Genomic DNA, 22849 nt, shown 5'->3' on the forward strand with positions numbered 1-22849 from the left:
TCGTTAGTTTCGCCGGTCTTTCACCGCAAGTATCAGAGAGCAGAAGAAGGACCCGCATCCTCGCGTGATGCTCCGCTTGAGACCGCAACATTTCATTTGAAAGACGTCTCACTGGGGGGAAAAAGATTGTAGCCTAGCCTTTTTGAAGGTTTGAGAGACAGTCAGTTTATTTTCACCCAAATCCCTTTTGTCAATCCCAGGTAACTTCCCTGACGTCTTTTAGCTGCTCATTTTTTCATCTTTGGCAACCTTGAAAAAACTGAGCACAACGTCTTTTGTCGCGTTTTTTAAGGCAAGACATTTTGATATAATTCATCCTGAGGGGTTGACACCTCTCAAGCTTTGCATCACCTAAGAGGAGAAGAGTGACTGCGCCAACATGGGGGTAAGACTGGCGTTTCCAACTTTTTAGCTGCGTTGTAGCCCACCTGAAGTGGCCTGTGAAGTGAGATGTAGCCTAATATCACACTCTGACAATCAGCTCCGGGCGAGAAAGGGCGTGAAAATGAGCTGTCATGTCTTTTCTTTTTTTCAAGTGGAGCACCGGTATGTTGGAGTGACATTGACTCTGATGCGGAATTTTGCTTTACCTTGGTCTCCTAGACTGCGACAAATTGTCAATAGCTCATGTCATAGTGCCATTTAACTGCAGTGACATTTAAGTGCTGCAGCTTGTTAAAGCTCACTTAGGGAGACTTTTTTTTTCTCTTGAATTGAAAATAGGCCCAAGTTGTCTCAACCCAAATAGGCCCGCAACTGACATCTTTAATAAAAGTGATGCAAAAGTTTAAAAAAGTAGAATGTCTGGTTTAGAGCTTGCCAGGAACATATATGGGACAAATGTTGGGAGTGGATTGGCACAATCTGGTAGGCCTTACATTGACTAGCCTATAACCTTGTCAGCCGTGGTAGGCCTAATCGGTTTATTCTTACAGAAAGCTCTCGTGAGACACACGGAGAGAGAGAGAGAGAGAGAGAGAGAGAGAGAGAGAGAGAGAGAGAGAGAGAGAGCATGCTAGAAATCTTTCATTAGACCCATCATCAGGCTACAGCCGGTATTAAAACTTACTTTACCACATTTTTAAAGCTTCAGAGTGCATTGATTTAAGGTTTTCGTGGATGTGAAATGTACACAGCGGAGCAGTGACCTCCCCTGTGTCCCCTTGTCTCCTTTGCTTTCCTCTCCTGTTTTTAAAACCGCTGGCATTTCCCTCTCACGGATGCCGCTCTACTTGCCTTGGGTAAAGGAAAAGTGCCGGGTGGTGAACCGAGCAGATGCTGAGCCCGCCGCATCAGTGGAGGAGTCTCAGCCTCGGCAGCCTCGGTGACCCATGCGTCATAATGCGGTTACCGGGAATAAGCGCCTCACCAGCTTATTTCCCCTTTAATTTGTGACATAACAGGGACTCGGTAATCGCCGACAGTGAACACACACACACACACACGCATACACGCGCACATACGACAGATTAAAGAAAAAGATGCACCCCGTTCACTATAGGTGATGAGGGCTTCGCTTGTCAAAATGACTTTAAAAACTTGAAATGTGGTCAGACAAACAATTAAACGCATCTAATCTGTTTTCTCACACAGACACCTGGGCTAATGCAGTTGCCATACAAATTAACCTCAGCAGAGGCCAGAGAAAAAGTTAATCGCTAGGGGGAAATACGAGGTGCAGATGCTGCGGCTGTCAGGGTGGGCTATTGCGCAATTTCTGCTCCATCATCATCTTGCGGAGGGACTTGTAGGGTTTAATCTCCGACAGTGGTCTGTGGGGTGAATTAATATGATTGCATGACGCTGCAGATAACCACTAGATAGATATCCACTGCTGTAAAGGCAGGCAGCCCGAGCCGGTGTCATCGCGGTCACACTGCGCCGACGGGGACCCTGCATTTTAGATTTCTCTCCCAGGTGATTTGTTCAAGATGTAATTCGGGAAGAGATGAGAGGCGCCGGTCGGTGACAGGCTATTCATTTAGATGTGAAAGCGAACCCGGCAGCATCAGGAGGCAGGCACTGCGTCAAAGGGGATGGGAGAGCAAAAAAAAGTGCTTACGCATGTGCTACGCCTGTGTTGAAGTTGGGTAGGCAGAGTGTGCAGCGTGGCATTTCAAAAGATGCCAGAGGTCTCCAGACACTCGCCTGGTAAGAGAATATGAGTGTCCCGGGTTCCTCGTTATCACATGTCCCTTGTGTCACCTACAGTCCGTCTCTCTCGTTCTCTCTTTTTCTCCCGCGACTTTCGCACTGGCGCACTGACGCCTGACGCGCTGTGCTGTGGCACTGCCAGCTGTCCTTTCCCAAGGCCGCAGGGGGCATCGCTTGCGACGCGCCTTCTGCGTCAAAAGGTGGGCGGGGCCTCCGGTGTGGAAATTCCCTGTAAAGAGCTGTGATAGGCTGGTGCAAGGAGCCACGCAGAAGGACCGGGACCAGAGGCAGGTGATGGGAGAGCAAGACTTGGGCATGTGTCAGGGATAGTAGGGAGAGACAACTGGTACATTTTGTCTGAGGCACAGGGAATGACTCTAAATTTGGCATATCCATCTCCAAGGAAATATCTGTGGTGTGCAGTTCCATACCCCCCTCCTCCACCTCCTACCCCCTCCCTCCCTGGCTGCTCTCTCTTTTCTTTTCTGCACTGGTGCAACGAGTGATGTTGCAGTGAGGGAGGAACGTATAGTGAGATGCTGATGGAGGGCCGCACGCACAGGATGACCGCTGTGTTTCACCTTCAGACACGTGACACGTAGAGGGGGAGGGTGCCACTACCGCCAGAGCAAGTGAGAGAGGGAGAGGAGAGAGTGTCAGAGGAAGGGCAAGATAAGTAGTGACTGGTGTGCAGGTGTGGAGAGAAAGAGAGAGCAAGAACAGAGGAGTATGGAGGGGGAGGGCTGACTGGCTGTATATCCTGTTACAGGATAATGACCTGAAGCTCACATTACCATGGCTCCTGTTTCCTCTCGCTGTGCTTTGTGGGATTGGTTACCACGGAGACAGGAGACAGATGGGATGGGGAAGGGAGGGGTGGGGTCATCTCCACAGGACACTGACTAGGGGGTATGGGGGTCATTACTATTGGAGAGGTTGGATGCAGGGGGCACAGATGCCACCGGAGAGATGGGGGATTAGAGAGAGAGAGAGAGAGATGAAGGTAGTGGCACTGAGGCTTTAGCAGAAGGTCACACCGGCTAGGCACCATGGGTGTGGTTGAGCTGCTTTCAGTGGCAGAGGAGAGGCCGGCCTTTATTAGTACAGAATAACCTGTAGCAGATTGATCCGATGCACTGTTACATCACATCATGTCACAAAATGATGCTGTAGAATAATGTACGCTTTTATTCTTGCAATACTAAGGTGTTTAGAGTGGTAGCAGGGAGGGGTGAAGGTAGGTTTTAGTGCAAGGTAATTCAGGAGTTGGTTGTGTCTGGCCTCTGCAGCGGCCCAGCCCTCAGTTTGGTGCAGAGTGCTGCACATCCCTCCCCACTGCACCTGCTGCCTGATGCTGATAGGCTGCACCACACCACGACTGATCTGTCCCACACGTTGCGGGGGCCAATAGGAAAGCATGTTCACACGCGATCTGATCAGCCGCATGGCCAGAAGCTGCCCTATTGACAGCAAAGCCATCTGGGATTTTTAGGCCGTAGGACCTATAGAGGTCAAACTAGGTCGTACTAGTGACCCTTGGAAATGCTGCTCCATTGTCCACTCATTGAGGATCTCTGATCAATAGATTTCTGCTCTAATGAGGACATTGTCCTTTGTGAGATTCCTGCTGAAGGACAGAGTCCAGATTTCTCCAGTGCCTCAGCTAAAATACTGCAGTTACCCTGCATGCTAGTGTGAGGCTAGCAGGGCAGAGCTTTATTCTAAGCTCAGTAGCAGATTGTGTCAGGCTAATAAAATGTAAAGGTCATCGCTGTCTCCTTCATACACACTAGAAAACAAGGTTACTGTAGGTGCAGTGATTAATATGGCCAGCAGTTTTCCAGCGTTGAGTGTTGATGGTCTCCCATGTTGAGAGAGACTCAGAAGGGTTAGGTTGCCTGACTACAAAGACATGACTAATTCAGAGTGTTGTCCTGGAGATTGTGTGTGTGTGTGTGTGTGTGTGTGTGTGTGTGTGTGTGTGTTTTGTCTGTGTCTGTGCGCATACACCAAAGCACAGGGAGTAACAGAGGGGAAGCCACAACGGACAATGGCCTCTTGTGAAAATCAAAACCAATTAATTTGACAAGACTTAGGTATATTGATCTGTATTTTGTTAGATGCCGTGTCACCACTCAAGTGAAACAGTTACATCTTTCTTCAGATAAGTTTAGTGGTTACATTATATCATTACACTCTTGTCTTATTCAATGGGATGATGAATAATGCCATCCAGATACACAGAAGCAGACCCATTACATTTGGAATTGAATGATGAACTACAAGATGATGTTATGCAGATGGCTGTTTGTCAGTTTGTCATTCAGTCAACTGTGTGTGTGTGTGTGTGTGTGTGTGTTAGAGAGAGAGAGAGACAGTGTCCAGCAGAGGAGACCTCAGGCAAACCCCTCTCACACCATGGCGAGATGCCAAATGCCAGCGTACAAAGATTTACAATGCCAATCTAGACTAGGCTACCACATAGACACACACACACACACACACACACACACACACACACACACACACACACACACACACATACACACACACACACACACTGTAAGTCCTTCATAGCTCCCAGGTTGGACAGAGGACACCTAGCTCTACAGCTGCACGTCACTTCTCTCACTTCATTTTGGCTCTGTGGGATGAACAGATCAGGATGACGAAGGGATGGACAGATGGGCAGGAGGGAACAGAGTAGAGAGGGAGGGAGGGAAAGATGACAGGAGGGGTAATACCCTACGTTGGGATTTTCAATTTGGGTTTTGTTACGTTGTGTTTCTTGATTTTATTTATTTGTAGTTTTTTGGTGGAGGCACAACACAAATGAGTTGAGAGCTAAAGAGAGATAATCTCCCTTTGTCTCTTTGTGTGTGTGTGTGTGTGTGTGTGTGTGTTTGAGAGATTGAGATTTCTGTTAGTCCTCTTAAGCGGCCAGAATCTTTTTTTTTTTTTTTTTAATCTACATTTATCTATTTATACTATTCCATTAGACCCATCCATTAGATGTACTGTGTTTACCTGTAAATGGATACACTGCACAACAATAGCAAGAGCATGACCTCAGGGCCAATTCTGGTTTCTGTTTGCTTTCTTCCAGGGGAATCTCAATGCATGTTAGTCCCTTTTTCTCTCATCTCTAAACTTCTTTTAGGTCTATTGTATTAGTTAAATAATAACACTAGGAATATTAACATCATTACCAAAGATGAACAGAATAAGCACAACATTTTCTTGGACAGTCGTGCTATAAAGCATTCAAATTCTAATCAGATTACAATGGTGTATGGCCATGGAGTCGCTTGCTCAGCATTTGTACTCACCATCAACCACTTTAATTGGCCAGAGAAAGAGAGCGAGGGGATGAAGTAGAGGAAGAAAGACAGAGAGAAAGAGAGCCATAGTGGGCTAATCCAGACTAGTAATCACACTAGCTAATCCCAACGGCCATGTACCCAAGTCCCCAGCCTGAGCCCCCCTACTGCGGCCCAGAGCCCTGCCATCCTGCTGCAGGAAACAGCAGATGGCCCAAGGCCCTTCCAAGGTCACACACAAACACACACGCACACACACACACACACACACACACACACACACACAAATACAGGCACGCAACCACAGATGCAGAAGTTCATAAACTGATGAGCCCATGTTTTAACACCCACTGCTCACACATAGTAAAAATGCATTTCTTTCTTCTTTTTAATTTCAGTTTATTGGATAGTTGAGGGTGGAGATGGACATGAAAGCGCAGAATAGAGGGGGATAACAGGCAACATAGGTCCCCGGTCAGATTCAAACACAATATATCACAATAACGTGGTATGTGTCTTAAACTGAACCTAGTAAGTTAACAAAATAACAACAAAAAGTTACACATCCAAGTACAGCAAATCTTTGCCTCAGACAGAGACAAAGAGACAGACAGTCACAAAAAAAAAAAAACATTTCTTCATACCCGCTCACAGAGAAAGAGTGAGATGTTGGCCTATGAGTGGCCTGAAGCATCCAGCCCACTGGGATGTGACCTATCACGATCAGTCTGTCATTAGAGCCGTCCATCGAGGCAGATATCGGGCCAGACTGGAGATGGAGGACTTTTGCTCTGCAGCCTCCAGACACTCTCACTGAACCACAAGACAGGCCAAGAAGGATGAGCACACATATATTTCTAATATTATTTGTTTGAAAGTTTAAACTTTGTTTAAAACAAATACATCAAGATATCTTACTTTTATGCATAAGTCTTCCAAAACCATTTACTTGGAATCCAACCTTTAAAGGCGTCTCTTCTGACAATAATGTGCAACAACTGTGTTCCAGTGAGACTCTCGAGCATCACCGGGTTGGCTTTAAATTTTGCTAATTGTATGAGTAAGACACAGGAAACATAAATGTGGCACAAAATTTGTTTAAAAACATAATTAAGAAAGTACCTTTTACTTAGAGTCTCCTGTTGAAATGGTGCTCTGTAACAGTATATTGTTTTAATTCTTAGCTCTTTTTCTTAAAAGGAAAACACAAAATAAAGCAGTGATGTAGGCCTGTCACATGATCAGTGCATATGGACGAGCTGATGTGATCAGTGTACACGGCTGCTCTGCCGAGTGGAAGTGTAGAGTCATATGCAAATGTGACAAAGTGGCGCTTCTGTCTACGGTGTTTGTGGGAGGCTTTAATGAGTGTACTGTACTCTACGTGAAGCCTGGTGTTTTTTCCACCTCCCTCAAACCACTTCCTTGTAGCAGTTCCACATTATTTGTACTTCTCCTTCTGTGCCTCTGTATATCTGTGTATCAGTTCTTCCGCTTTCGGGAGTCAGTTTATCTCTTTGCGTGCAACAAGAGGAGACAGTGCGGTGCCACAACCCTGTCCCTGGCAGACCCGCTATCACTGGGCAGGCCCTGACCTGCTGTACTTGACTCACCTGGCATCACCGCACTTTCTCTTCAGCCGCTCCTTGGCTGAACATGCTAGTCAGTGGATGCAGCATGAGCTCAACATTACAGAAAACTATCACTTGGTTCCAGTCACAGATCTCTGACAAGAGAAATTATGAATATAGAACGTATTGACTGTCAGTGAACATTTTGGGAGCATTTTGACAAGTCCTTCATTCAATTGAATGTTTTTAAATTGTTTCTCATCTCTCTGTCTCACCGTATTATTTCACAATCACCAGGTCTCTCTCTGTCATTCACTCTTAATCTCTCTCTCTCTCTCCGTCTCTTTCTATCCCTCTGCCGCAGTGCATGTAGACTGCACGTAACAGACCGTAGCCAACACAATGACTCACCTCTGCTCACACACAGGCACTGAATTTTTTTGTCCTTTACCTTATCTCAAAGAGAAATAAACACACATAACACAGAGTTATATAGTTGATTATTAAAAAAAATTAAATACATAAATTTAAAAAATACCTATACTGCGCAATACAGGAGAAATGTACAAACAAGTCACCTTAGTTGGCTGGTGAGTCAATCCGAGAACAGAGGAGTTCTTATCTTACTGTGTATAGGGTTGAAGACAAATATAATTAGCTGAATTTTGTCGCATTCCTCTGTATTCTTCAACATCACCCTGAACATATGGAAGTTATTCGTCTCCCTTCTGCAGGACCACCAAAGCCCACCTTGTATTCTCCCTTAGTAAGAAGTTAAAGGGCATGGAACCTGCTGGACCCAAGCCAGACGGAGCCAAGACACAAAATTCATGTAATGATGTAATGATAAGTTAAAGTCACTTTACTTTCACAGCACATAAACAGATAAATACACAGGCTCACACACACTAATTCGTTCAATCAATGGCCTGTCTGTGTTATACAGCAGTGAATACAGTGTCCAGTTACAGGTGCATTAATTATTACTCGTCCCGGATCACGTCAGGGGATCCTAGAGTATGAGGCTGAGTTTCGTCACCGGGCCATTGGCCACATCGGTCACCATGGTTACCATCAAAGTTGTTCACAAACTGTGAGGTTTCAGTGGACTCGCCTCAGCAAACCTGCACATTGGCCTATAATAAAGTCAAAGGAGGTGATGCATCAGCAATATAGATACAACCAAATTTGGCAAGGGAAAATCCATCTAACCTTGCTTTACCCATTTCTCCTATGCCATTTACTTAGCCTTGTAAGAGTTTTGATAGTTTATTTTTTTATTATTATTATTATTTAAATTCCTAGTGCAGGGTACATGTGTTCTAATAATATATATTTTATCCATGTTTCAGCAAACCATTACATGACTGGATATGAATGATAACATTATGTAATCCATAGCAAAGCATCCACTGTTTCTAGATTCTTGTCAGCAAGAGGAAGAGTGTATGTCTGTCCGGCACGTCAGTCTGTCCATCATTCTGTGTTTGTGTCTGTGGGAGAGCAAGGGTCTGTAATTCCAGCCACAAGTCTCTGTTTCCTTCCTGAGCGCAGAGGGAACTCATTACATTGGCCAACCTTTCATGAGGCAGGCCTAGTGCAGGCTGAATACACACGCACGTGCTTATGCACACACACACACACACACACACACACACACACACACACACATTTAATCTCAAATCTCTCTTAAATTTCATTTAAAAAATGCTAGTAAGTATAAATATGTGGAAACAGAATAAGGCAGAGCAACACACTAGTATTAAGAGAAATTACACTAGATTTAGGAAAAATCCTGAAAGAAACTGATTGGCTTTGGAAACAAATGGTATTATCACATCCCACTAGCAGATTGTTTTTTCTCATGAGACAGAGATAACACTGACAGATTTAAAGACAGATACACTGAAGAGGAACAGACTAGACCCAAAGTGAGACAAACTTAAAGGCGTACAGCTCAAGAAATTGTTCCTGTTAATCCAGACAAATGTTAGCAACATAAAAACTGGCAAGACGCATTTTGTGAGGTATTAGGGGAGTGGGGGATGAGGGAGGGAACGAAGAGGCTGACTGGGTTGTCCTATGTCATTGATGATTGAGTGGCTGACAAATGCACACACACAGGCACACCTGTCTGCATTCAAATATACACAAGCAACTCAGGTATGCACGGAACGACAAAACATGAAGCAACAATTGCTCCTTCTGAAACGGAGGCGCTGGCTAATATAAACACATTCACACCCACTTATGCACTTTTGCAAGTACAGACAACTCAGACTGAGGGTATAATCTATTAGAGTATGAAAAGACACAACCGCAGCGACACACACACCACGAGAGGTTGTGCAATCTATTAGAGTGGGGTCACCGTGAGTCAAACACTGAGTAGACAAAGACGGCTGGTCAATATCTAATTAGAAGCATGAGAGAAGGGTGACAACAGCTCCTCGCCGCCTGTCTCTCGCTCTCCATCTGCCTGCCTTGATATCCATCTCTCCCTCTCACCTCCCACTGTTGTCTCTCTTTGCATGTCTGTCTTCCACCCCCTCCATCCATCTCTCTGACTCTGCCTTTCACCAGATATCGCGTTGTGCGGCACTTGTCTCCACCTCTGTGCCAACCACCTCTTTGTCTGTGTGTGTGTGTGTGTGTGTGTGCGTGTGTGTGTGACAGAAAAAGAAAGATATTCCCGATTTGTGTTTGCATATGTTCATAGGAGCAGGTGTGCTGTCGAGCTAACAATGCTCACAAAATGTGTATCTGCAGCGTTCATTCATCCTCTGGAAAAACCAACCCAGATTACAACTTTATACCTGCACTGGTATAAAGACACTGGCCCACCTGGCACTCTGTCTAATTGGAAATTATAATGCCTGATTGATTCTTGATTAGAACGTATTTGTGTAACTTTTCTATATTTGCTCTCATGCGCTGGTGACCATTTATTCCCTTAATCAAACATGAATAATGTGTGGATATTACACATATGTAAGCACCCATACGCCCACACACAGTCTCTCTCTCTCTCTCGCACACACACACACACACACACACACACACAGAAGCAGGGTCTGTCTCGGAGGGGATGACCGGCAGTACTTTTCCACTGCATCAGTCCCCGCTCTGTGGAGCCATTGGCTCATTAGGCCTGCTTGGTCTTGCTGCAGTGAGAGCTTGCTCACCTGCTCTTTTGATGCTCGACATGTGTATTTGAGTGTGTGTGTGTGTCTGTGTGGATGTTTGCAATCAATTCAATCAGTTCCCTCCCAGTGATTCTGTACCTGACACACGACTGAATGTTTTCATTGTAAGCTTTGAATTCAAAAAGGGTCAATTCACAACCTACGGTTATATCAGTGAGAGTTGTGAACGACATGTTTTGTTGTTTTCCATGATATATTAGGTTGTGACAATGAGGAGGAACCAGAAATACAGGTTCTTTTAACCACAGACAGAGATGCCAGACACACAGCCAAGCCAACAGTCATACAAAACAGCACTATAATTACATCTTGCAGGGGGAATGTTTATCTCATCTTTATCAGCGAGCATGTCTTTTTGTTCTCTTAAGGTGTGTGCTTCTGTTAACCAAAGTGTGTAGAGGATTTGGGTGCATTGTGAGAGTAAAGTGACTTTTAATTTATCATTTACTCATATTATTACAGAATTTTGGTGTCTTGGTTCTGTCAGGCTTGGGCCCAGCAGGTTCTCTAGGTCTTCTTTAACCTTATCTCTTAGGGAGAATACAAAATGGGGGGCTTCAGTGATCTTGCATAGGAAGAATAATAGTTTCCATATGTTCAGGCTCATGATGTTTTCACTACAGGCCTGTAAAAGATAGCAACCCTCCCTGCTTGGGAGGAAGTGATTGTATCTTGTATCTTTCTCCTGTATTTCAGTTCATATATCTTATCATGAAGTATATAACTATGGTTTTGAGGGTTTTTTTTCCCTCTGAGATAAAGGCAAACAGGAAAAAACAAATATATTAGATTGGTTTTGAAACTCTTAGTCATATCATTCATGTGAAACCATATTATCATGCAAAAGGTCAGACCTCATTCCTAAGGTGAAATTGGCATTGGGTTAGTTCAGTTGCTAAATTGTTAATCAAATTCAAATTTCCTGTACAAATGTGCTCAGTATATGGTAGGCCTGAAAATGTTATTAACTAGTTTTGCCAGTAGAGGGAGCCTGTTCTGTTCCAAAAGATTTCAGCTTACAGGTGGTTTTATGCTCTGCTAGACACACAGCCTCGACCACTCATATGAAATCATCAATGAAATCTTAACCTTTCACCTCATTTATTGACCTTTTGATCCAAGCTATACCTTAGCCCTAAATTAAGAACAGTGGTGCCATTGATAATCCATTCACCAGCTGTGTACTTTATGCCTAAATCCCCTGCTCTCAGCTATCATTGTAAACCTAACCTCATTGATCTGCCACTAAGGGCAGTTTCCTTGATGGCTGTGCTCAATGAGGGGCCTGTCCACTGGGACCCATGCAGGCCACCTCGGAGTCATTTTGGATCTCCATGTCACTTTTGACCTCTGATCAGGGACATTTGTATTGATGCAGCTCAGCGGTCAGGCTCCTCTCCTCCATGACACAAGGCTAGAGTTACAGTCATAGACCTACAAGACCAACAATATGCGAAGAGAGACGAGAGAATCTCAGGGTTATTAATAGGCCGCCCATGTCTAGTTTGACAGCACAGGGCAATTTCAGTCACAGGCAGATATACCATAGTTACGAAAACGGAGATAGTAATAAGGAGAGGGTAGCGGGGACAGAGGACAATGCAGTCAACCAAAAGACGAAATTTATCATGTGTTTATGTGTGTGTGTGTGTGTGTGTTTGCGCATTTGCGTGTCATGCATCTTTCTTGTTTAATCTTCCTTACATCAAAGTAATGCTGATGTATCCGAGCTAATCGAGTAGAACACACCAGAGTCTAATCTGGAAGTCTTTGATGACTTGGTCCGTCTGCGCTATCTCTCTCTCTTTTAGGTCCTTTATACTGACAGACAGATGAAAAAGACCAGGAAATGATTAGTTAAAACCCGCAGGTTAAACCATTTGCACTTGATTATGTTTTGATGTGTCCATCAGTCTGTTTGTTGTGGACTGAAGAGTGAGAGTCATTTGATCATTGGAGATCAAATGGATATGGCTTAGCAGACCACAGGCGAAAGCTTTAATGTACTTGTGTGGTGAGAGTGCATTCTGAATGTAGATGCTTACTGTTCAGCAACAAAAAGAGCTTCCAGGGTAATACATGCTCTTTTTTCAGTTATTCTTTTGATATATATTGTTTTATATTCACACTTTTAATCCAGTGTCTTTGTCCTCCACTGATTAACCTGTAAGTGACATTATTATCGCTATTTGAGAAATGCAGGCTACACCAGGCCACTTCAGAGGGAGACAACTTTATTTACTGTACAATGAAATTGAAAATTCTCAAGGGCAGTTCATTAAAGCCCAGTGGCTTTTTGGAGTTTCTGTCTGTGCTTGATAAGGGCTTTTAAAATACAAGGCGAGACAGCTTTCAGGACAATTAGGGCATGTGAAACAGTTTCTGAATTAAAGCACAGTTTGCAGTTAACATTATACTCATGTACAAGGCCAGCGGAGACAGACAGAGCACTTTCTCCTCAATCTAGTCCAAAGGCATGTGTAAAACATGTGTGTGTGTCTGTAGTATGGGCGGTCAGACAGTTACCGCGTTGCCACCACACAGGACAAAGATGACCGCTCCCCCAAGAAGAAGAAGGGGGGCAAGGATATGGATGACCTGAAGAAGGAAGTGCCCATTGTAAGTAACACTCTTAATCTTACCTTTTACTTTTGTGGAACAAAATGTTGATGACAAGCAAAATTGAGGCCAATTCACTTTTGATCCAATTAGCTGAAGACGGATGACAACATTCACTCATTAATGATGATATATCTGCTGCCCGTAATTTCTTTACATTTTGGTGTGAGGATGTTTTCGGAGCAAATGATTTGCACCTTTTGAAGAACATCCTCTTGCAGGATATAGTGATTAAAAGTGAGTTGACCCCAAACCTGTTGGAGAGAGGGAAATCTTCCCCATACAGGCCAAAAGAATGAATTTTTTGGTGGTAAGAGGGGTGACTTGTAATCGGGAGATCGTCAGTTCAAGACACAGAACAGCAAGAACACCATACCTGGCTGTCCTGATACTCTTATCCCTCAGGTGAAATGCATGCATGTAGTGAATTCTAATCACATCATTTGTCAATTTGTCAATGAATTCTCTAAAAATATATTTTAAAAACTCAAAGTACAACACTCTGAGTTTCTCAGTACACAATAGCATGCTATTTTAATCTGGACCAGTTTTTTATACATCGTAATATTTCCTTGCACGCAGAAAGTAACAGCCAGTACTAACACTGTCAGAATACTAATTGTCATGCTCCCTCTCTCTTTTTCAGACGGAACACAAAATGTCTGTAGAGGAAGTATGCAGGAAATACCAGACCGATATTGTCCAGGTGAGTTTTTTTTTGTGTGATCTCCATGTTGTCCATCTACAGCTTGTAAGGCCTGTTTTTCCAGCAAGAGGCCACTAGGTGGTATTAGGGTCTTTCTGTTTGATCACCCCTCAAAGCCTGACAAGAGAAACACTTTTTAAATGTGGGTTTATGGCTTGTTACAAGCTTGTCAGCAAAGTTATGTAGCAAACTTATATTTCTTTTACCCCCCTCTCTGTTTATGACTCAACATCTCATCTCCTCTCTGCTCCCTGCAGGGACTAACCAATGCCAAGGCTGCAGAGTTTCTGATCAGGGACGGTCCCAATGCTCTCACTCCTCCTCCCACCACCCCGGAGTGGGTCAAGTTCTGTCGCCAGCTGTTTGGTGGATTCTCCATCCTGCTGTGGACCGGTGCCATCCTTTGCTTCCTGGCCTACGCCATCCAGGCAGCCACTGAGGACGACCCTGCAGGAGACAATGTGAGTGCCACACACACACAAAGACACACACACACACACACACACACGTTGTACACGCACATATGCACAGCTGGTCCATCTACACCTCATTAACACATCAGTCACACTTCTGATTCTGTAGTGCAAATCTCAATAACACCTCGGCAAGCCAGTTATGTCACACACACACACACACACACACAGCCCACCCTTTAATGTGTTTGACTGTTCTTTCTCTCTCTCTCTCTCTCTCTCTCTCTCTCTCTCTCTCTTCAGTTGTACCTAGGTATCGTGCTCACAGCTGTCGTCATCATCACCGGTTGCTTCTCATACTTCCAGGAGGCCAAGAGCTCTAAAATCATGGAGTCCTTCAAGAACATGGTGCCCCAGGTAAACTGTTGTGTCCATCAAGCATCAGAAGAAGCAATCGCGTCTATTTCGTCTACTTCAGACAACACAGGGTGGCTTTGCATTGACATGTTTTGCTCTTTTTCACCCCTTTTTTCTGTATCTGGAGAGCTTTATTTCTGTCAAAAATCAGTTACAGTTGGAACATGAAACCTGCTGCCCTGTAGCCTTGAAATTAATATTTCCAAAGCTTTACTTAATAATATGTGACAGTATTATTTATGCATACGCTGATACTGAACTTTTACATAGAGACTTGATGAATCTCCCTGGTATTGTCTGTCGCATAATATGATAATAACTTTCTCAGATAAATGGTTAGAGAAGGTCTCTCTTGCCTCCTCTAACAACTCACATTCTGATGCACACTCTTCCTCCAGTAGTATCCGATATATGTGTGTGTCTCTGCTTTATTCCTGCAGCAAGCATTGGTGATCCGTGAGGGAGAAAAGGTCCAGATCAATGCTGAGGAGGTGGTTGCTGGAGATCTGATTGAGGTGAAAGGAGGAGACAGGGTCCCTGCCGATATCCGGGTGGTTTCTGCACATGGCTGCAAGGTATACACATTCATACTCACACACACATTCATACACACACACACACACACACACACACACACACACACACACACATAACTTGATATAACTTGATTCTCACATTAACTACTTTTTTCTGTTCCTCAATAGGTGGATAACTCCTCCCTAACAGGCGAATCAGAGCCTCAGAACAGGTCACCTGACTGTACCCATGACAACCCCTTGGAGACCCGTAACATTGCTTTCTTCTCCACCAACTGTGTGGAAGGTATAGTAACCATGGCAATGTTGCCAGATGCTATTATTAACTAATGTACATCCATATAATACCTGCAGGTGGATTTAAAGCCACTATTGTGAGGCAGCTGATAAATCGCACAAATAAAAGCAGATCTACAAATGTTGGTTTTAATCCAATACAGAAAAACAGACTATATATTTATGATTATTCTTAAACAGTGCCAGTGTAAAAAAAAAATGACACTGCTTGGTGCACCACAAATGGTATCTGCACATTATATTTTTCCTGTATCTCCCAACCCAGGCACGGCACGTGGCATCGTGATCTACACTGGAGACCGCACTGTCATGGGCCGCATTGCTACTCTGACTTCTGGCCTGGAGACTGGCAAGACCCCCATCGCCAAGGAGATTGAGCACTTTATTCACATCATCACAGGTGTGGCTGTGTTCCTCGGTGTGACCTTTTTCATCCTGGCCCTCATCCTGGGCTACACCTGGCTGGAGGCTGTCATCTTCCTCATCGGCATCATTGTGGCTAATGTGCCTGAGGGGCTGCTGGCTACTGTCACTGTACGTGGATCAATACACACTTTACACTTGTTTCTAAATAGTAGTAAGCTACTGGTATCTTTTGTTAAACCATGGTGACTTTCCAGATCTTTATTTCTTTCTTACAGTTTATCTTTTTGTGTTTGTTATCTACCTTTCTCACAAAATAATCTTTTCTCCAGTTTAGGCTGTTTTACTTAACATCAGGAAACAGAATAAACTTTTTTTTTATGCCTGCTTCCCTGCTAGCTGTGGCTGACACATCAAGTAAATTAACAGTAAGGATCTTGAACATGATTTAATATGTTATATTTCCCTCCAGGTGTGTCTGACTCTGACTGCCAAGCGTATGGCCAAGAAGAACTGCCTGGTAAAGAACCTGGAAGCCGTAGAGACCCTGGGTTCAACCTCCACCATCTGCTCTGACAAGACAGGCACCCTGACCCAGAACAGGATGACCGTGGCTCACATGTGGTTCGACAACCAGATCCACGAGGCTGACACCACCGAAGACCAGTCTGGTTAGTGGATGGAGGGTCAAAGGGGTCTAGGGAAACAGACACCTCTGCTGTCCAAAATATGCGCACAATATAAAAAGTATCAGATACCTACTGTTAGTGTGAGTGCCAAATAAATATTTATGGTACACTTTTTTGTTTCTTCTCAAGGTGCCTCTTTTGACAAGAGCTCAGTGACATGGGTAGCTCTGGCTCGTATTGCTGCCCTGTGTAACCGTGCCCAGTTCAAAGCAGGCCAGGAGTCCCTGCCCATCCTGAAACGAGACGTGGCTGGCGATGCCTCTGAGTCGGCCCTGCTGAAGTGTATCGAGCTGTCCTGTGGCTCTGTCAGGGCGATGAGGGACAAGAATAAGAAGGTGGCCGAGATCCCCTTCAACTCCACCAACAAATACCAGGTACGTAACACACAGTCTACACAGGGTGAACTGTGACTGTGCACATTAAATATGATTTAAACACTTTAAAAAACATAAACTATCACTCTAAAAAAAACCTTTTCAGATAGCAACCTTTCCAAAACTTATCAACAACACCAATAAACATGATACAAGACTGTTAGTGTGCTATAACTGTCACTGTCTTTTCTTTTCTCCATCATTAGCTTTCAGTGCATGAGACAGAAGACCCCAATGACAACCGCTACCTGCTGGTGATGAAGGGAGCCCCTGAGAGGATCCTTGACCGTTGCTCGACCATCTTGCTGCAGGGCAAGGAGCAGCCTATGGACGAAGAGATGAAAGAAGCTTTCCAGAATGCCTACATGGAGCTGGGAGGACTGGGAGAGAGAGTGCTGGGTGAGCATTGATAGAAGGACAGGTGGAGAGAGCAAATGTTTAGTTAATTGTGCATATTATGACATATACACATTTAATAATCAATTCCAAAAAAGTTTACAATTTTAGGCTCTCACTCCCATTCTCATCATATGAAATCTGCAACTTTGCAGCATTTTATTACACCAGTGGGAACATAATGTAGTGGTGCATTTTTTGTCCTCCAAAAAATGCACACAATGCACAAAATGCACAGCACAACAACACACTCGATTTTGGTGATTATCACTTTTGAATTTTTGAGCACTTCTCAAACAGTGCCTACCCATGTTAGATATGACCCCCAACATCCTGTTTCAGCTGCACATAATTACCCTTGCAAAACACCGTTGAAGATTTTTTTTCCCTCTAACCTTAATATTGGAAGAGTTTGGCCCAGATGAAGTAGGGACAGGGACAGATGATAGGAATTTATTCGTAGACCTACATGACATAGTCTCACATCAACCACATACACTTACAAAACACCTGAGGCTGCTTTTTGTGTTGAAAGAACAAATTAAGTTATAGCTCTCCGCTCCCTCCAGGTTTCTGCCACCTGCTAATGCCAGAGGACCAGTATCCCAAGGGCTTTGCCTTTGACACCGATGATGTCAACTTCCAGACAGACAACCTTTGCTTTGTTGGCCTTATGTCCATGATCGACCCACCTCGTGCTGCTGTGCCTGATGCTGTTGGAAAATGCCGATCTGCTGGTATCAAGGTGAGCTCTTTCAATCTGAATGCATTCAATCCTTGTAGTCATTCAAGTGTTAGATCATACAATTTTGATTCCAAACACAAAATGTGTCTTTTAAATACCTTTTTGGATAGAGACGTGTTGTGATCTCTGTTGCCTTCAATGTTATAGGTCATTATGGTCACTGGAGATCACCCAATCACAGCCAAGGCCATTGCAAAGGGAGTGGGCATCATCTCTGAGGGCAATGAGACAGTGGAGGACATTGCTGCTCGTCTCAACATCCCAGTCAGCCAGGTCAACCCCAGGTAAGCAGGGACAAATGCACACAAACGCACACACACACGCGCACATAAAATGTCATAAAATGTTTTTTCTGTCATAAAATATATATTTCATTATGTTTGGACTTTGACAATGTCTTTTCAGGGATGCAAAGGCCTGTGTGATCCATGGTACAGACCTGAAAGATCTGTCTCAGGATCAGATGGATGACATCCTGAGGAACCACACAGAGATTGTGTTTGCCAGGACTTCCCCACAGCAGAAGCTCATCATTGTAGAGGGTTGCCAGAGACAGGTGGGAACATTTGGGGAATGTTTTTGTCTAAATTGTTTTATAGAACCACATGTATTTGTATGAGTGCCACAAATAGGCAATAGAGAGCTAATCTGTGCAGTGATGGCATCATGATGGAGTTATACAACATTTATTCACTTAATCCACATTTATGTGTACCATATGAGGTGTTTTTTCAACACTACTGCAGTGTGTTTAATGTTGTGATATGAGCCACTGTGTCTCTTCATCGCTCTGTCCTCTCTTGCAGGGTGCCATTGTGGCTGTGACAGGTGATGGCGTGAACGACTCTCCTGCCCTGAAAAAGGCTGACATTGGTGTTGCCATGGGAATCTCAGGCTCCGATGTGTCCAAACAGGCTGCAGACATGATCCTACTGGATGACAACTTTGCCTCCATCGTCACTGGAGTGGAAGAAGGTGTGAGGAGGCGAAGAACAGAACAGAACAGAACAGAGCAGACAGACAGATGCCAATTGAACTAATAAAGAGATTATAATTGGGAAATAGGAAACAGTAAATAAAGGGGAAAAGAGGTGAATGGGAAATGAAGAGTCAAATAAATGTGATAAGTGTCAATCATAATGTTGTATTGTGTTGAAAGTAAGAGAAGCTAATCTGACAATAACATTTTCTGCAGATAAAGTAAAAGTACCGTAATCACCTGAGTCAACACCATAGATATTATAACAGATTTGGCCTTAGGCCAGCACAGGGACATCTAGTTCTAGACCACATCACCATTTCTGGCCACTGGGTGTCCGCATTTACTCCTAACTGGACAATGTAGGAGAGAGGTATAGGAAACACAAGGGAAAGTGGCTTTCAACACTGATCATATGCAGGATTTAAACTCAGCACATAAAGAATAGTTGTCAAGTGCCTTTCATCTCTGAGGCATGGACCTCCCTCGAGTAAAAGTTAATGTGGAAGATATTTTATGAAAATTAATATGCAGCCTCTCCCAACATTGTTCCAACTAGAGATTAGGACTCAGGCCCTGATTTAGTAAAGGCATTAATGTGTGCCAAAACTTTTAGTGTGTGCAAAACTCAACTACATAAACTCAATCTGACAGGGCTTAATGCTGACTTTGAACACTGGCAACATTTGAATATCCCACTGATGGTTTTAGGAAATCAAGGCCTTTGTGTATAATGTGACAATATTCTCCCTGCAGGCCGGCTGATCTTTGACAACCTGAAGAAGTCCATTGCTTACACCCTGACCAGCAACATCCCAGAGATCACCCCCTTCTTGCTCTTCATCATTGTCAACATCCCTCTGCCCCTGGGAACCATCACCATCCTCTGCATTGACCTGGGAACTGACATGGTGAGAGCTGATCAGACACACAGACATGGCTGAACTGAGCTCACACTGATCTGGCACATCATACAACACTAGAATGCCGTTCGTCTGTTAAAAAAAGTTCACATTTTCCCTCTTCCGTCAGGTTCCTGCCATCTCCCTGGCCTATGAAGCAGCTGAGAGCGACATCATGAAGCGTCAGCCCAGGAACCCAGCCAGGGACAAGCTGGTGAATGAGAGGCTTATCAGTATCGCCTACGGACAAATTGGTAGGTGGGGTGAAGATACGGACCACTGAAAAAGCCTGTGAATGTTTTGTCCCCTGGATCAAAGTTAGATTTTTGACATCTAAAAGCAATTTTGTGTTAAAATCTACTTTATCCCACATTATCACTCACTAAGAAACAGCAACAGCTGGAAAATGTTTTGAACTAGGTGCCCTGCTTTGATTAGGCAGTTAGAAAACTTCAAAGTCTGTGACATTGTCTCTCTGTGTTTGTCCTCAGGTATGATCCAGGCTCTTGGAGGCTTCTTCTCTTACTTTGTGATCCTGGCTGAGAATGGTTTCCTGCCATCTATACTTGTAGGCATCAGACTCAATTGGGATGACCGCTCTGTCAATGACCTGGAAGACAGCTATGGACAACAATGGGTACATATTGCAGTGTCTCTACAGGTGCAGGCATATAGTTGTGTAGGTTTTGCTCTGTGTCACAGTCTCTCACTCCCATCTGTTCCCTTATGTCCTCAGACGTATGAGCAGAGAAAGATCGTGGAGTTCACGTGCCACACAGCCTTCTTTGTCAGTATTGTGGTTGTGCAGTGGGCTGATGTCATCATCTGCAAGACCAGGCGTAACTCTGTCTTCCAGCAGGGCATGAGGTGAGTCAAACGAACTGTAATCTGTACTTAAAGTAAAGTGACATCTTAAATGTTTCTTAAAGTGGTCTCGTAAGGTGACCTCTTAAATATTATGTTTCCATACTTGATCATAGCAGGATTATTGTTGTGCCAATTACTGCAAGGTCTCATTTTAGACCACAAGGACGTATAATTTGATTTGAAGGCCCGCTTTAGAAAATAGTTTATTGCTGCCTGCATTTTTGCCTGTCTAATGCTTATTGTGTCTTTTTCAACTTAGGAACAAGATCTTGATCTTTGGCCTGTTTGAGGAGACAGCCCTGGCTGCCTTCCTGTCCTACTGCCCAGGCATGGATGTGGCACTCAGGATGTACCCACTAAAGTGAGTGCCATTATCACACAGAGGTTTTTGCTCACATGGATACATATACAGTTAGTCCCATATGAAAGCATATCATTGTTATCTGTTCGCCTGGTTATGTTTACTCCTTTTTGGACTTTCCCTTCCTCCTACAGGCCAACCTGGTGGTTGTGTGCATTACCCTATAGTTTTCTCATCTTTGTTTATGATGAAATTCGAAAACTTCTCCTCCGCCGGAACCCTGGAGGTGTGTATCTTTCTCTCTCCATTACACAGCATTTCAGCAAGACTTCAACTAGTTTGAGCTAATTGGAAATATTGAATTAACCCCAAATTCTCTTTGTGTGCCTTTGTCTCTTCTCCCCTGCAGGTTGGGTGGAAAAGGAGACATACTATTGATCGATGGAGAGCATCTTTACTCAAACCCCCGACATCTTCCACTTATTTCTCCCCCTGTCACTCCATCCTTGGCAAGACGCACCCCGAGATGCCCCGCCCCCGTAAAGACAACAACCGCTTTGAAGCAATTTTCATCACAACTGCCCCAAAGATTAAAAACAGCAAAAGCACCTTTACAACTTTCTACATCGACCCCCCCCCTCCTGTCCTCCTCCGTCCTCCCCATCTCCTATGATACTCTTTGCATGTGTTCTCTCACTGCTGTGTACATAAACCAATATATCTACCAAACGGCAGCTGCATATTGTGTATGTAGATTTGAATGAGCTAAGATGCAAAGGGAGTGTCTATGCTCTGCAAAAAAGGGCCATCCAGCTCCTTCCCCTCCCCGGCCCTCCCCTGCTCACCCTCTTTCTCTGAACCTCTGTTGCTCCCTCTTTTCCCCCTTCGCCAACCCTTTGCTTGTCCTCCAGTCACACACAGATATACAGATCACAAAGTGAGATCCCACCGCTGACACCACTCCGACCACCACCTCTCGCCTCCGTCTCCCATCTCTGGGGGACCAGAGGAGTGGTCATCTCTCCGTCGTTCTCACTGTGTCCATTTTCCTTCTCCTCCGTTTTCAGCGGCCACAGTGTTGTTGTTTTTTAATATATGGGGTGGGGGGGGTTTCAGTGATTTTACTTGTCTTTTTTTATTTCTCTGATGGGAGGGGGGTATGTGAGAGCTGCTTTTCCTCATTTAGGCATAACAAAGCACACCCCATGGCGTCCCGTCCCTCCCTCCCTCCCTCTCCGTCTCTCACACCCCTCCCCTCCCCTCCCTCCTGCCCCGTTTGTCTCTGTTTGTGTGCACTGTGTGAACCATTGTCCTTGTTAATAACTACTACAGTACACCCCCCAGATGGAAGATACCACTCAATCTTTCTGTGTGTTCTAGGAAATCTATATAATTCTATACCGAATTTAAATGAAACAATAAAAAGACACATGTTGAAAATAAACAGCTCAAGAAGGGCATTCATGAAAAAGAACATCGACAATATTGGTGAGATAGGAAAAAAAGAGTGAGATGCATTTCTCTCTCTCTCTTTGTGTTTTTGTTTGGTTTCAGTTCTTTTTGCTGGTTTTCCAGAAGGCCATTATAAAAAATATAAAAGCAGAGCAGGGTTTTAGGTTGTGTTTTTACCAAGAGACGTGAGACAGCAACCGAGGCTTTCAGGTTCCTATCACTGCAGGTGTGCTGGTATAATGTGGTGCGGTGTGCTGTGATGTGGTGAGTGGTGAAGATGAATCCATGTTCCTGGGGTCTGGAACTGGATCTGGTCAAGGATCTGGCCTTGTCCCGGTCCTGGCACGACTTGGTCCAACCCAGGACTTGCATTCTGTGTGAATGTGTGTGGGAGGCCAGTGAAGGGCCAGCAGCCTCAGGCTGGGTCTAACTCAGATGGCTGTAGGGGTTGAGACTGAAGAAAAAAAATACACAACTAGTAGAACATGTGTGTGAAATAAATGAAATCAACACCAATAAAACATCTAGAACATTTAATACAA

The 22849-nt window shown here is 44.2% G+C and overlaps 1 protein-coding gene across 2 annotated transcripts; it reads left to right on the forward strand.

Moving 5' to 3' along the window:
• Window positions 1–9: 9 nt before the first annotated feature.
• atp1a3b (ATPase Na+/K+ transporting subunit alpha 3b) lies at window positions 10–22849 on the forward strand. Of its 2 annotated transcripts, none has more exons than XM_030072981.1 (22): window positions 10–385; window positions 12757–12870; window positions 13517–13576; window positions 13834–14037; window positions 14293–14406; window positions 14847–14981; window positions 15111–15228; window positions 15505–15773; window positions 16075–16273; window positions 16421–16665; window positions 16872–17064; window positions 17631–17806; window positions 17954–18090; window positions 18212–18362; window positions 18613–18781; window positions 19542–19696; window positions 19818–19941; window positions 20179–20324; window positions 20424–20554; window positions 20814–20915; window positions 21050–21141; window positions 21265–22849. In XM_030072981.1, the coding sequence occupies exons 1-22, from the start codon at window positions 380–382 to the stop codon at window positions 21291–21293; spliced, it is 3069 nt and encodes a 1022-aa protein (XP_029928841.1). In that variant the 5' UTR covers window positions 10–379; the 3' UTR covers window positions 21294–22849. The 2 variants fall into 2 exon arrangements, with proteins under 2 accessions (XP_029928841.1, XP_029928842.1); XM_030072982.1 differs by having other exon boundaries at window positions 11–385; window positions 12796–12870.

This window comes from Myripristis murdjan, chromosome 16 (assembly GCF_902150065.1).
Source record: "Myripristis murdjan chromosome 16, fMyrMur1.1, whole genome shotgun sequence".
In the NCBI taxonomy this organism is placed as follows: domain Eukaryota; kingdom Metazoa; phylum Chordata; class Actinopteri; order Holocentriformes; family Holocentridae; genus Myripristis; species Myripristis murdjan.

Excerpts from the sequence above, each read along its gene's own strand:
- atp1a3b (XM_030072981.1), top strand. Across the intron at positions 13,577-13,833 it reads ACCAGACCGATATTGTCCAG|GGACTAACCAATGCCAAGGC; the intron begins GTGAGTTTTTTT and ends TGCTCCCTGCAG. Across the intron at positions 14,407-14,846 it reads TCAAGAACATGGTGCCCCAG|CAAGCATTGGTGATCCGTGA; the intron begins GTAAACTGTTGT and ends TTATTCCTGCAG.